A 15,561-nucleotide genomic window follows, 5' to 3' on the forward strand; every position below is an offset into this window, starting at 1 on the left:
TTCGGGGACGGACGGACGGGGGGAGATTCGGAGACGGACGGACGGGGGGAGATTCGGAGATGGACGGATGGGGGGAGATTCGGGGATGGGACGGACGGGGGGGAGATTCGGAGACGGACGGACGGAGGGGGAGATTCGGAGACGGACGGACGGGGGGAGATTCGGAGACGGACGGACGGGGGGGAGATTCGGAGACGGACGGGGGGGAGATTCGGAGACGGACGGGGGGGGGGGAGATTTGGAGACGGACGGACGGGGGGGATTCGGAGACGGCCGGGGGGAGATTCGGAGACGGATGGACGGGGGGGGATTCGGAGACGGTCGGGGGGAGATTCGGAGACGGACGGACGGGGGGGGAGATTCGGAGACGGACGGGGGGGGGAGATTCGGAGATGGACGGGGGGGGGAGATTCGGAGACGGACGGACGGGGGGAGATTCGGAGACGGACGGACGGGGGGGAGATTCGGAGACGGACGGACGGGGGGAGATTCGGAGACGGTCGGGGGGAGATTCGGAGACGGACGGACGGGGGGGATTCGGAGACGGTCGGGGGGAGATTCGGAGAGGGACGGACGGGGGGGGGAGATTCGGAGACGGACGGGGGGGGGAGATTCGGAGACGGACGGGGGGGGGAGATTCGGAGACGGACGGGGGGGGGAGATTCGGAGACGGACGGACGGGTGGTTGATTTGGAGACGGACGGACGGGTGGTTGATTTGGAGACGGACGGACGGGGGGGGAGATTCGGAGACGGACGGACGGGGGGGGGATTCGGAGACGGACGGGGGGGGGAGATTCGGAGACGGACGGACGGGTGGTTGATTTGGAGACGGACGGACGGGGTGGTTGATTTGGAGACGGACGGACGGGGGGGGAGATTCGGAGACGGACGGACGGGGGGGGAGATTCGGAGACGGACGGACGGGGGGAGATTCGGAGACGGACGGACGGGGGGAGATTCGGAGACGGACGGACGGGGGGAGATTCGGAGACTATTGGGGGGGGGAGATTTGGAGACGGACGGTCGGGGGGGGGATTCGGAGACGGACGGACGGGGGGGAGATTCGGAGACGGACGGAAGGGGGAGATTCGGAGACGGACGGACGGGGGGAGATTCGGAGACGGACGGACGGGGGGAGATTCGGAGACGGACGGGGGGGGGAGATTCGGAGACGGACGGACGGGGGGGAGATTTGGAGACGGACGGACGGGGGGGGGGAGATTCGGAGACGGACGGACGGGGGGAGATTCGGAGACGGACGGACGGACGGGGGGAGATTCGGAGACGGACGGACGGGGGAGATTCGGAGACGGACGGACGGGGGGAGATTTGGAGACGGACGGACGGGGGAGATTCGGAGACGGACGGGGGGGGGAGATTTGGAGACGGACGGACGGGGGGGGGGGAGATTCGGAGACGGACGGACGGGTGGTTGATTTGGAGACGGACGGACGGGGGGGGGAGATTCGGAGACGGACGGGGGGGGAGATTCGGGGACGGACGGGGGGGGAGATTCGGGGACGGACGGGGGGGGGATACGGGGACTGACGGGTGGGGGAGATTCGGAGACGGACGGACGGGGGGGGGGGGGGGAGATTCGGAGACGGACCGGGGGGGGGAGATTCGGGACGGACGGGGGGGATTCGGAGACGGTCGGGGGGAGATTCGGAGACGGACGGACGGGGGGAGATTCGGAGACGGACGGACGGAGGGGAGATTCGGAGACGGACGGAAGGGGGAGATTCGGAGACGGACGGACGGGGGGAGATTTGGGAGACGGACGGACGGGGGGGGGGGAGATTCGGAGACGGACGGATGGGGGGAGATTCGGAGACAGACGGACGGGGGGAGATTCGGAGACAGACGGACGGGGGGAGATTCGGAGACGGACGGACGGGTGGTTGATTTGGAGACGGACGGACGGGGGGGGGAGATTCGGAGACGGACGGGGGGGGGAGATTCGGAGACGGACGGACGGGTGGTTGATTTGGAGACGGACGGACGGGGGGGGAGATTCGGAGACGGACGGACGGGGGGGGGATTCGGAGACGGACGGACGGGGGGGGAGATTCGGAGACGGACGGACGGGGGGAGATTCGGAGACGGACGGACGGGGGGAGATTCGGAGACGGACGGGGGGGGGGAGATTCGGAGACGGACGGACGGGGGGGGGGATTCGGAGACGGACGGACGGGGGGGAGATTCGGAGACGGACGGAAGGGGGAGATTCGGAGACGGACGGACGGGGGGAGATTCGGAGACGGACGGACGGGGGGGAAATTCGGAGACGGACGGGGGGGGGAGATTCGGAGACGGACGGACGGGGGGGGGGGGAGATTCGGAGACGGACGGACGGGGGGAGATTCGGAGACGGACGGACGGACGGGGGGAGATTCGGAGACGGACGGACGGGGGAGATTCGGAGACGGACGGACGGGGGGAGATTTGGAGACGGACGGACGGGGGAGATTCGGAGACGGACGGGGGGGGGAGATTTGGAGACGGACGGACGGGGGGGGGGAGATTCGGAGACGGACGGACGGGGGGAGATTCGGAGACGGACGGACGGGGGGGAGATTCGGAGACGGACGGGGGGGGAGATTCGGGGACGGACGGGGGGGGGATACGGGGACTGACGGGTGGGGGAGATTCGGAGACGGACGGACGGGGGGGGGGGAGATTCGGAGACGGACGGACGGGTGGTTGATTTGGAGACGGACGGACGGGGGGGGGGGGGAGATTCGGAGACGGACGGACGGGGGGGAGATTCGGGGACGGACGGGGGGGATTCGGAGACGGTCGGGGGGAGATTCGGAGACGGACGGACGGGGGGAGATTCGGAGACGGACGGACGGGGGGGGAGATTCGGAGACGGACGGAAGGGGGAGATTCGGAGACGGACGGACGGGGGGAGATTTGGAGACGGACGGACGGGGGGGGGGGGAGATTCGGAGACGGACGGATGGGGGGAGATTCGGAGACGGACGGACGGGGGGGAGATTCGGAGACGGACGGACGGGTGGTTGATTTGGAGACGGGACGGACGGGGGGGAGATTCGGAGACGGACGGGGGGGGAGATTCGGAGACGGACGGACGGGTGGTTGATTTGGAGACGGACGGACGGGTGGTTGATTTGGAGACGGACGGACGGGGGGGGAGATTCGGAGACGGACGGACGGGGGGGGGATTCGGAGACGGACGGACGGGGGGGGAGATTCGGAGACGGACGGACGGGGGGAGATTCGGAGACGGACGGACGGGGGGAGATTCGGAGACGGACGGACGGGGGGAGATTCGGAGACGGACGGGGGGGGGGGAGATTTGGAGACGGACGGACGGGGGGGGGATTCGGAGACGGACGGACGGGGGGGAGATTCGGAGACGGACGGAAGGGGGAGATTCGGAGACGGACGGACGGGGGGAGATTCGGAGACGGACGGACGGGGGGAGATTCGGAGACGGACGGGGGGGGGGAGATTCGGAGACGGACGGACGGGGGGGAGATTTGGAGACGGACGGACGGGGGGGGGGGGAGATTCGGAGACGGACGGACGGGGGGAGATTCGGAGACGGACGGACGGACGGGGGGAGATTCGGAGACGGACGGACGGGGGAGATTCGGAGACGGACGGACGGGGGGAGATTTGGAGACGGACGGACGGGGGAGATTCGGAGACGGACGGGGGGGGAGATTTGGAGACGGACGGACGGGGGGGGGGGAGATTCGGAGACGGACGGACGGGGGGAGATTCGGAGACGGACGGACGGGGGGAGATTCGGAGACGGACGGACGGGGGGAGATTCGGAGACGGACGGACGGGGGAGATTCGGAGACGGACGGACGGGGGGAGATTCGGAGACGGACGGGGGGGAGATTCGGAGACGGACGGACGGGGGGAGATTCGGAGACGGACGGACGGGGGGAGATTCGGAGACGGACGGGGGGGGGAGATTTGGAGACGGACGGACGGACGGGGGGGAGATTTGGAGACGGACGGACGGGGGGGGGGGAGATTTGGAGACGGACGGACGGGGGGGGATTCGGAGACGGACGGACGGGGGGGGGAGATTTGGAGACGGACGGATGGGGGGGAGATTTGGAGACGGACGGACGGGGGGGGAGATTCGGAGACGGACGGACGGGGGGGGAGATTCGGAGACGGACGGACGGGGGGGAGATTCGGAGACGGACGGACGGGGGGGGAGATTCGGAGACGGACGGACGGGGGGAGATTCGGAGACGGACGGGGGGGGAGATTTGGAGACGGACGGGGGGGGGAGATTCGGAGACAGACGGACAGTGGGGAGATTCGGAGACGGACGGATGGGGGGGGGGATTCGGAGACGGACGGGGGGGGAGATTCGGAGACGGACGGACGGGGGGGGGGAGATTCGGAGATGGACGGGGGGGGAGATTCGGAGACAGACGGACAGGGGGGAGATTCGGAGATGGACGGGGGGGAGATTTGGAGACGGACGGACGGGGGGGGGGGGAGATACGGAGACGGACGGGGGGGGGGGGAGATTCGGAGACGGACAGGGCGTGGTTTCAGAGAAGTGGAGATGGGTGAGGGTCATGGGATCATACCTTGCAGTCCCCAGTATTCCTCTGGCCTGCCCCGGGTTGCTCTCTGGGGAGGAAGGTGCCCCCGGAGAAGCGGGGACGTCCCATTGACCCGCCGTCAGCCCCCCGTCTGCTGCTGTTGCGTCTGTTGACTCTCCCGGTGTCTGTCCACTTGCTCGGGCCCGTGGATCGTCTGCCGGTGGGGCTCGTGGAAGACGGTCCCCCTGCCCAGGAGCGGGCGGTCTGACTCCACACTCGTCTGGTCTGCGTCTGCCGGCGACTGTCGGGGGGGGGGGGGGGGGGCGGGGGGGCAGACACGCGCGAGTGGGGGTCAAAGGTCAGACGATGAGGCACGAATAACGAGGCAAGATGTGGAGTGAAGGGGGGGTGGAGGGGAGGTCAGCGGGAGTTCGAGGGACACGGGAGGTGGGGGAAAGGACGGCAGGGTTTGTGGTGGGGGTGAGCTGTGTGGGGAAATGATGAGGGGGCCCAGGGAGTGAGGGGGGAGGGGGAGTGCAAGGGTCCGAGAGAGGTGGTGCACGAGGGTCCAAGGGGTAGGGGCACCACGAGGGGGAGGGAACTCGAGGGTCCGAGGGAGACGGGGGAGCGCGAGGGTCCGAGGGAGACGGGGGAGCGCGAGAGGCACTGGAGGGGCCGAGATGAGGCAGGGCGCAAGAGACTGACCCTTCCCCTTTTTCTCCTACCTGATTCTTCTCTGTCCTCCCTGAAAGAGAGGCGAAGGGATGAGTGAGGGGTTGGAGGCTGCTGGAAACCAGCAGGAACCAGTACGGCCCCAGCAGACTCACACAAGTCTCTCGCAGGCCTGGCAGGACCCAGCACAACCAGCAAATCCCCCTCCCCCCGCCTCCGCTCGAGGATTCCCTCTGCAGACCAGCACACCCCTGCTCTCTCCCCCCAGCGGGGCAAAGCATCCCAGCAGATTCCCAACGCTCCCAGCAAACTCAAGATGCCCCTACTATGCAAAAACCTATCTAACTGTGTCTTAAATGTATTCACTGAGGCAGCCTCCTCTGCTTCACGGGGCAGGGAATTCCACAGATTCACCACTCTCTGGGAAAAGCAGTTCCTACTCGTCCCCGTCCTAAATCTTCCCCCCCCCCCCCCCCACCCCGAATCTTCAGGCTGTCTCCCCTCGTTCTCGTCTCACCCAGCGGTGGAAACCACTTTCCTGCCTCCATCTTATCCGTCCCTTTCATAATTTTGTATGTTTCTGTAAAATCCCCTCTCCTCCTCCTGCATTCCAGAGAGTACAGTCCCGGGTGACTCTGTCTCTCCTCACAGTCCAACCCCCTCATCCCTGGAATCACCCTGGTGAATCTCCCCTGCACTGCCCCCAAAGCCAGTCTACCCTCCCTTGGGTAAGGAGACCGGAACTGCACGCAGGACTCCCGGTGCGGCCTCACCAGTACCCTGTACAGTTAATAGCACATAGAACAGTACAGCACAGTACTGGCCCTTTGGCCCACAATGTTGTGCTGACCCTCCAACCCTGCCTCACATATAACCCCCCCACCTTAAATTCCTCCATATACATATCTAGTCGTCTCTTAAACTTCACTAGTGTATCTGCCTCCACCACTGACTCAGGCAGTGCATTCCACGCACCAACCACTCTCTGAGTGGAAAACCTTCCTCTAATATCCCCCTTGAACTTCCCTCCCCTCACCTTAAAGCCACGTCCTCTTGTACTGAGCAGTGGTGCCCTGGGGAAGAGGCGCTGGCTGTCCACTCTGTCTATTCCTCTTAATATCCTGTACACCTCTACCATGTCACCTCTCATACTCCTTCTCTCCAGTGAGTAAAGCCCTAGCTCCCTTAATCTCTGATCATCATGCACACTCTCTAAACCAGGCAGCATCCTGGTAAATCTCCTCTGTTCCCTTTCCAATGCTTCCACATCCTTCCTATAGTGAGGCGACCAGAACTGGACACAGTACTCCAAGTGTGGCCCAACCCGAGTTTTATAGAGCTGCATCATTACCCCGTGACTCTTAAACTCTGTCCCTCGACTTAAGAAAGCTGACACCCCATAAGCTTTCGTAACTACCCTATCTACCTGTGAGGCAACTTTCAGGGATCTGTGGACATGTACCCCCAGATCCCTCTGCTCCTCCACACTACCCAGTATCCTGCCATTTACTTTGTACTCTGCCCTGGAGTTTGTCCTTCCAAAGTGTCCCACCTCACACTTCTCCGGGTTGAACTCCATCTGCCACTTCTCAGCCCACTTCTGCATCCCATCAATGTCCCTCTGCAATCTTCCACAATCCTCTACACTCTCCACAACACCAACAACCTTTGTGTCGTCTGCAAACTTGCCAACACACCCTTCTGCCCCCACATCCAGGTCGTTAATAAAAATCACGAAAAGGTAGAGGTCTCAGAACAGATCCTTGTGGGACACCACTAGTCACAACCCTCCAATCTGAATGTATTCCTTCCACCACAACCCTTTGCCTTCTGCAGGCAAGCCAATTCTGAATCCACCGGGCCAAACTTCCCTGGATCCAATGCCTTCAGACTTTCTGAATAAACGTACCGTGTGGAACCTTGTCAGATGCCTTACTAAAATCCATGTAGATCACATCCACTGCACTACCCTCATCGATATGCCTGGACACCATCTCAAAGAACTCTATCCGGCTTGTTAGGCACGATCTGCCCTTCACAAAGCCATGCCGACTGTCCCTGATCAGAACATAATTCTCTGAATGCATATAGATCCCATCTGTAAGAATCTTTTCCAACTGCTTTCCCACCACCGACGTAACCAGAGTTGCAGCCTGACCTGCCTGCTCCTGAATTCGATCCCTCTCGCAATGAAGACCAACTTCCCACTTGCCTTCTCAATAACCTGTTGTACCCGCAAGGCGGCCTTTTCCGATTCATGAACAAGCGCTCCCCGGTCCCCTGCACGACAGCGGGCGGCAATCTTTCACCATTTAAATAATCATCTGCTCTTCCGTTATCCCTCCCAAAGTGGGTGACCTCTCATTTTCCAACGTTGTACTCCACCCGCCAGACCCTTGCCCGCTCACTGAACCCATCTCTATCCCTCTGCAGCCTCTCCACATCCTCTGTACAATTTTTCTTCCCGCTCAGTTTAGTGTCAACAGCAAATTTCGCTACCCTGCACTCAGTCCCCTCTTCCAGATCATCAGTGTAAATGGTAAACAGCTGCGGGCCCAGCACCGACCCCTGCGACACCCCGCTCACCACCGACTGCCGACCGGAGAAACACCCATTTATACAACACACACAAAACGCTGGTGGAACGCAGCAGGCCAGGCAGCATCTGTAGGGAGAAGCGCTGTCGGCGTTTCGGGCCGAGACCCTCTGTGCGTGTGTTGTTTAAATTTCCAGCATCTGCAGATTTCCTCGTGTAAACACCCATTTAGACCAACTCTCTGCCTTCTACCGGTTGACCAATCCACTTTCCACACCAATACACTTCCTCCGACTCCATGCGTGTGTATCTTATTTATCAGATTCTTGTGCGGCACCTTATCGAACGCCTTCTGGAAATCCAAGTATACGACATCCACCTGTTCCCCTCCATCCACTGCACTCATTCCGTCCTCAAAGAACTCCGGAGAGTCTGTCAGACAGGACCTGCCCTTTCTGAACCCATGCTGCGTCTGTCTAATGGAACCGAACCTGTCTCAATGTTTCACTATTCCTCCCGTAATGACAGCCTCAAGCATCTTCCCGACTGCAGACGCCCAGCTAACTGGCCGAAAGTTGTCCGCCTCTTGCCTATTAGAGAGAGTGCAGAGACGATTCACTAGGATGTTACCTGGGTTTCAGCAATTAAGTTACAGAGAAAGGTTGAACAAGTTAGGTCTCTATTCATTGGAGCTTAGAAGGTTGAGGGGGGATTTGATCGAGGTATTTAAAATTTTGAGAGGGATAGATAGAGTTGAAGTGAACAGGCTGTTTCCATTGAGAGTAGGGGAGATTCAAACGAGAGGACATGATTTGAGAGTTAGGGGGCAGAAGTTTAAGGGAAACACGAGGGGGTATTTCTTTACTCAAAGAGTGATAGCTGTGTGGAATGAGCTTCCTGTAGAAGTAGTAGAGGCCAGTTCAGTTGTGTCATTTAAGGTAAAATTGGATAGGTATATGGACAGGAAAGGAGGGCCGAGATGGCCTGTTTCCGTGTGTAATTGTGATATGGTTATATGGGCCAATGGGACTAGGTGAGAGTAAGCGTTCAGCACGGACTAGAAGGGCCGAGATGGCCTGTTTCCGTGCTGTGATTGTTATATGGTTATATGGGCCAGTGGGACTAGGTGAGAGTAAGCGTTCAGCACGGACTAGAAGGGCCGAGACGGCCTGTTTCCGTGTGTAATTGTGATATGGTTATATGGGCCAGTGGGACTAGGTGAGATTCAGCGTTCGGCACGGACTAGAAGGGCCGAGACGGCCTGTTTCCGTGCTGTGATTGTGATATGGTTATATGGGCCAGTGGGACTAGGTGAGAGTCAGCGTTCGGCACGGACTAGAAGGGCCGAGACGGCCTGTTTCCGTGTGTAATTGTGATATGGTTATATGGGCCAGTGGGACTAGGTGAGAGTAAGCATTCGGCACGGACTAGAGGGGCCGAGATGGCCTGTTTCCGTGTGTAATTGTGATATGGTTATATGGGCCAGTGGGACTAGGTGAGAGTCAGCGTTCGGCACGGACTAGAAGGGCCGAGATGGCCTGTTTCCGTGCTGTGATTGTGATATGGTTATATGGGCCAGTGGGACTAGGTTAGAGTCAGCGTTCGGCACGGACTGGAAGGGGCGAGATGGCCTGTTTCCGTGCTGTGATTGTTATATGGTTATATGGTTAAAGAAGTGGCGGGACACTTGCTGTCTTCCGATCCGCCGGGACCGGCCCAGAGCCCAGGGAGTTTTGGGAAACGATCACCAACACGTCTACTATAACCTCCGCCAATTCCCTCAGCACCCTGGGGTGCATCCCATCAGGACCAGGGGACGTATCTACCTTCAGGCCCTCCAGCTTGCTCATCACTCTCTCTTTAGTGACAATGATTTTATCGAGGTCCTCACCGACCATTTCGTCCGGAACACCCTCCTTTGGCAGAATCGACGCTTCCTCCACCGTGAAGACCATTTCAAAATAGTCGTTCAAAGCATCAGCCATTTCCTTATCACCCAAAATCAATTTCCCCCCCTCGTCCTGCAGGGGACACACTAACTTTAACCACTCTCTTCCGCTTGATAAATTCATAAACACATTTGCTATCTGTCTTTTATTTTGTGCTGATTTACTTTACCTCCCCTTTCCTGATTTCTTGTTTATAACCACAGAACATTCCAGCATGGAAACAGGCCGTCTCGGCCCTTCTAGTCCATGCCGAACGCTGACTCTCACCTAGTCCCACTGGCCCATATAACCATATCACAATTACACACGGAAACAGGCCATCTCGGCCCTTCTAGTCCGTGCCGAACGCTGACTCTCACCTAGTCCCACTGGCCCATATAACCATATCACAATTACAGCACGGAAACAGGCCGTCTCGGCCCTTCTACTCCGTACCGAACGCTTACTCTCACCTAGTCCCACTGGCCCATATAACCATATCACAATTACACACGGAAACAGGCCGTCTCGGCCCTTCTAGTCCGTGCCGAACGCTGACTCTCACCTAGTCCCACTGGCCCATATAACCATATCACAATTACAGCACAGAAACAGGTCATCCCGGCCCTTCTAGTCCGTGCCGAACGCTGACTCTCACCTAGTCCCACTGGCCCATATAACCATATCACAATTACACACGGAAACAGGCCGTCTCGGCCCTTCTAGTCCGTGCCGAACGCTGACTCTCACCTAGTCCCACTGGCCCATATAACCATATCACAATTACAGCATGGAAACAGGCCGTCTCGGCCCTTCTAGACCGTGCCGAACGCTTACGCTCACCTAGTCCCACTGGCCCATATAACCATATCACAATCACAGCACGGAAACAGGCCGTCTCGGCCCTTCTAGTCCGTGCCGAACGCTTACTCTCACCTAGTCCCACTGGCCCATATAACCATATCACAATTACAGCACAGAAACAGGTCATCCCGGCCCTTCTAGTCCGTGCCGAACGCTTACTCTCACCTAGTCCCACTGGCCCATATAACCATATCACAATTACACACGGAAACAGGCCGTCTCGGCCCTTCTAATCCGTGCCGAACGCTGACTCTCACCTAGTCCCACTGGCCCATATAAACATATCACAATCACACACGGAAACAGGCCATCTCGGCCCTTCTAGTCCGTGCCGAACGCTTACGCTCACCTAGTCCCACCGACCCGCACTCAGCCCATAACCCTCCATTCCTTTCCTGTCCATATACCTATCCAATTTTACTTTAAATGACAATACCGAACCTGCCTCTACCACTTCTACCTGAAGCTCGTTTCACACAGCTACCACTCTCTGAGTGAAGAAACTCCCCCTCTTATCCCTAAACTTTTGCCCTCTAACTCTCAACTCACGTCCTCTTGTTTGAATCTTCCCTACTCTCATTGGAAAAAACCTATCCACGTCAACTCTATCTATCCCCTCATAATTTTAAATACCTCTATCAAATACCCCCTCAACCTTCTACGCTCCAAAGAATAAAGACCGAACTTGTTCAACCTTTCCCTGTGACTTAGGTGCTGAAACCCAGGTAACATTCTAGTAAATCTCCTCTGTACTCTCTCTATTTTGTTGATATCTTTCCTATCAATCGGTGACCAGAACTGTACACAACTGCTTTGTTGCTTTTTAAAGTTTGCTCGATCCTCCACTCTCCCACTACTCTTGGGACTTTGGGACTTTGTGCACACGAGTTTTTAATTTGATGCTATCTTTTATTTCCCCAGTTATCCAAGGCTGGCTCTCCCCACACTTCCCGTCTTTACTTTTCACTGGAATGTGCTTTTGTCGAGCACTGTGAAAAATCTGTTGGAAAGTAATCCACGCTGCCCCTCCACCGTCCCACCCAGTAGCCTGCGCTCCCAATACGCATCAGCCAACGCCTGCCTCGTCCCGTTGGGAGTCTCCCTCGTTCCCAGGGGAGGCACATGCCCAGCAGATATCCGCAAGCGATCCTGGGGACTCCCCAGGAACCTCAAGAGGTCGTCAGCAGAATCCCTGGCACGGTCCCCGCAAACCCAGCAGAATCCCTGGCACGGTCCCCGCAAACCCAGCAGAATCCAAAAGACACATTTCCCAACAAAAAACTGCAAATCCCAGCACAGACCAGAACAAATTTCATCTTCAGATCCGCCAGAAGCAATGCCCATTCAGAATCCCAGCACAACAAACACTATCCCAGTACAGAACACACAACTCTCCCAACAGACGCAACACAATTCACCCAACACACTCCTAAAGACACAACACTCCCAGCAGACCCAACACAATTCACCCAACACACTCCTAAAGACACAACACTCCCAGCAGACCCAACACAATTCACCCAACACACTCCTAAAGACACAACACTCCCAGCAGACCCAACACAATTCACCCAACACACTCCTAAAGACACAACACTCCCAGCAGACCCAACACAATTCACCCAACACACTCCTAAAGACACAACACTCCCAGCAGACCCAACACAATTCACCCAACACACTCCGAAAGACAACACTCCCAGCAGACCCAACACAATTCACCCAACAAACTTCTAAAGACACAGCAATCCCAGCAGACCCAACACAATTCACATAACACTCCTAAAGACACAACACTCCCAGCAGACCCAACACAATTCACCCAACTCCGAAAGAAACACTCCCAGCAGACCCAACACAATTCACCCAACTCCTAAAGACACGACACTCCCAGCAGACGCAACATAATTCACCCAATAAACTCCTAAAGAAACAACACTCCCAGCAGACCCAACACAATTCACCCAACAAACTCCTAAAGACACAACACTCCCAGCAGACCCAACATAATTCACCCAATAAACTCCTAAAGAAACAACACTCCCAGCAGACCCAACACAATTCACCCAACAAACTCCTAAAGACACAACACTCCCAGCAGACCCAACACAATTCACCCAACACACTCCTAAAGACACGACACTCCCAGCAGACGCAACACAATTCACCCAACACACTCCTAAAGACACAACACTCCCAGCAGACCCAACATAATTCACCCAACTCCTAAAGACACAACTCTCCCAGCAGACTCAACACAATTCACCCAACACACTCCTAAAGACACAACACTCCCAGCAGACCCAACACAATTCACCCAACACACTCCTAAAGACACAACACTCCCAGCAGACCCAACACAATTCACCCAACACACTCCTAAAGACACAACACTCCCAGCAGACCCAACACAATTCACATAACACTCCTAAAGACACAACACTCCCAGCAGACCCAACACAATTCACCCAACTCCGAAAGAAACACTCCCAGCAGACCCAACACAATTCACCCAACTCCTAAAGACACGACACTCCCAGCAGACGCAACATAATTCACCCAATAAACTCCTAAAGAAACAACACTCCCAGCAGACCCAACATAATTCACCCAACTCCTAAAGACACAACTCTCCCAGCAGACTCAACACAATTCACCCAACACACTCCGAAAGACACAACTCTCCCAGCAGACCCAACACAATTCACCCAACACACTCCGAAAGACACAACTCTCCCAGCAGACCCAACAAACGCCCAGCAGCAGCAACTTCCCCTGAACCCTAAAAACCACAGACGCGCAATGAAATTCCCAGCAGAGGCGCCAGCACTGAGCAGCAAACCCACATTCCCAACAATCCCAGCAGCGCCAGAAACACGAAATTCCACAGCTGAACACTCAGAGCAGAAAGCAAACGAACAAAAGAAATCCCACACAACCCTGTAGACCCCGCGTTCACCAGCAGGCCCGGAACGTCCCCAGCAAATGGTCAAATATAAAAATCACAGCAGAGTCTCGAAGACCCAGTGTTCACTGGCGGACCCTTTAACGGCCCAGCAGAGATGCCATGAAATCCGACAGACACAACACTCCCCTGACCGAGACAGAATCAACACCCCAAAGTCCCAACTGTCCCAACACCAAAGAACATTCCAGCACAGAAACAGGCCTTTCGGCCCTTCTTGGCCGTGCCAGACCATTTCTCTGCTGAGTCCCACTGACCCGCACCTGGCCCACATCCCTCCAAACCCCTCTCGTCCATCTACCCGTCCAAGTTTTTCTCAGATGTTAAAAGTGAGCCCGCATTCACCACTTCATCTGGCAGCTCATTCCACACTCCCACCACTCTCTGTGTGAAGAAGCCCCCCCCCCCCCCAATGTTCCCTTTAAACTTTTCCCCCTTCACCCTTAACCCACGTCCTCTGGTTTTTTTCTCCCCTGGCCTCGATGGAAAAAGCCTGCTTGCATTCACTCTCTCTATACCCGTCGTAATTTTATACCCCTCTATCAGATCTCCCCTCATTCTCCTACGCTCCAGGGAATAAAGTCCTAACCTATTCAACCTTTCTCTGTAACTCAGTTTCTCAAGTCCCGGCAACATCCTCGTAAACCGTCTCTGCACTCTTTCAACCTTATTAATATCCTTCCTGTAATCCGGTGACCAAAACTGCACACAATACTCCAAATTCCAACTCTTATACTCAATACTCTGCACTCTTTCAACCTTATCAATATCCTTCCTGTAATCCGGTGACCAAAACTGCCCACAATACTCCAAATTCCAACTGTTATACTCAATACTCTGCACTCTTTCAACCTTATTAATATCCTTCCTGTAATCCGGTGACCAAAACCGCCCACAATACTCCAAATTCCAACTCTTATACTCAATACTCTGCACTCTTTCAACCTTATTAATAACCTTCCTGTAATCCGGTGACCAAAACTGCCCACAATACTCCAAATTCCAACTGTTATACTCAATACTCTGCACTCTTTCAACCTTATTAATATCCTTCCTGTAATCCGGTGACCAAAACTGCCCACAATACTCCAAATTCCAACTGTTATACTCAATACTCTGCACTCTTTCAATCTTATTAATATCCTTCCTGTAATCCGGTGACCAAAACTGCCCACAATACTCCAAATTCCAACTGTTATACTCAATACTCTGCACTCTTTCAACCTTATTAATATCCTTCCTGTAATCCGGTGACCAAAACTGCCCACAATACTCCAAATTCCAACTCTTATACTCAATACTCTGCACTCTTTCAACCTTATTAATATCCTTCCTGTAATCCGGTGACCAAAACTGCCCACAATACGCCAAATTCCAACTCTTATACTCAATACTCTGCACTCTTTCAACCTTATTAATATCCTTCCTGTAATCCGGTGACCAAAACTGCCCAGAATACTCCAAATTCCAACTCTTATACTCAATACTTTGATTTATAAAGGCCGATGTACCAAAAGCTCTCTTTACGACCCTATCAACCTGTGACGCCACTTTTAGGGAATTTTGCATCTGTATTCCCAGATCCCTCTGTTCTACTGCACTCCTCAGAGTCCGACCGTTTACCTTGTATGTTCTGCCTTGGTTTGACCTTCCAAAGTGCAATACCTCACACTTGTCCGCATTAAACTCCATCTGCCATTTTTCAGCCCATTCCTCCAACTGGTCCAAATCCCTCTGCAAGAGTTGAAAACCTTCCTCGCTGTCCACTGCACCTCCAATCTTCGTATCATCAGCAAATTTGCTGATCCAATTCACTGCATTATCATCCAGACCATTGATACAGATGACAAATAACAATGGACCCAGTACCGATCCCTGTGGCTCACCGCTAGTCACAGGCCTCCAAACAGAGAAGCAATCCTCCACTACCACTCTCTGACTTCTCCCACTGAGGCAATGTCTAATCCAATTTAGTACCTCTCCATGTATACCGAGGGAATGAATCTCCCTAACTAACCTCCCACGTGGGACCTTGTCAAAGGCCGTACTG

At 56.0% G+C, this 15,561-nt stretch overlaps 1 protein-coding gene across 1 annotated transcript in view; it reads right to left on the minus strand.

Annotated features, from left to right (window-relative positions):
* Positions 1–4,519: 4,519 nt before the first annotated feature.
* LOC132386883 (tumor necrosis factor receptor superfamily member 5-like) overlaps positions 4,520–15,561 on the minus strand; it is a 36,469-nt gene continuing 25,427 nt past the window's right edge. Inside the window, exons 5-6 of the mRNA XM_059959235.1 lie at positions 5,272–5,291; positions 4,520–4,847 (exon numbers count right to left, since the gene is read on the minus strand). Of these exons, the coding sequence (XP_059815218.1) occupies positions 4,686–4,847; positions 5,272–5,291 (182 nt within the window). The 3' untranslated portion in view covers positions 4,520–4,685. The remainder of the gene's footprint in view (positions 4,848–5,271; positions 5,292–15,561) is intronic.

Source organism: Hypanus sabinus, unplaced genomic scaffold, assembly GCF_030144855.1.
Source record: "Hypanus sabinus isolate sHypSab1 unplaced genomic scaffold, sHypSab1.hap1 scaffold_1360, whole genome shotgun sequence".
Taxonomy (NCBI): Eukaryota; Metazoa; Chordata; class Chondrichthyes; order Myliobatiformes; family Dasyatidae; genus Hypanus; species Hypanus sabinus.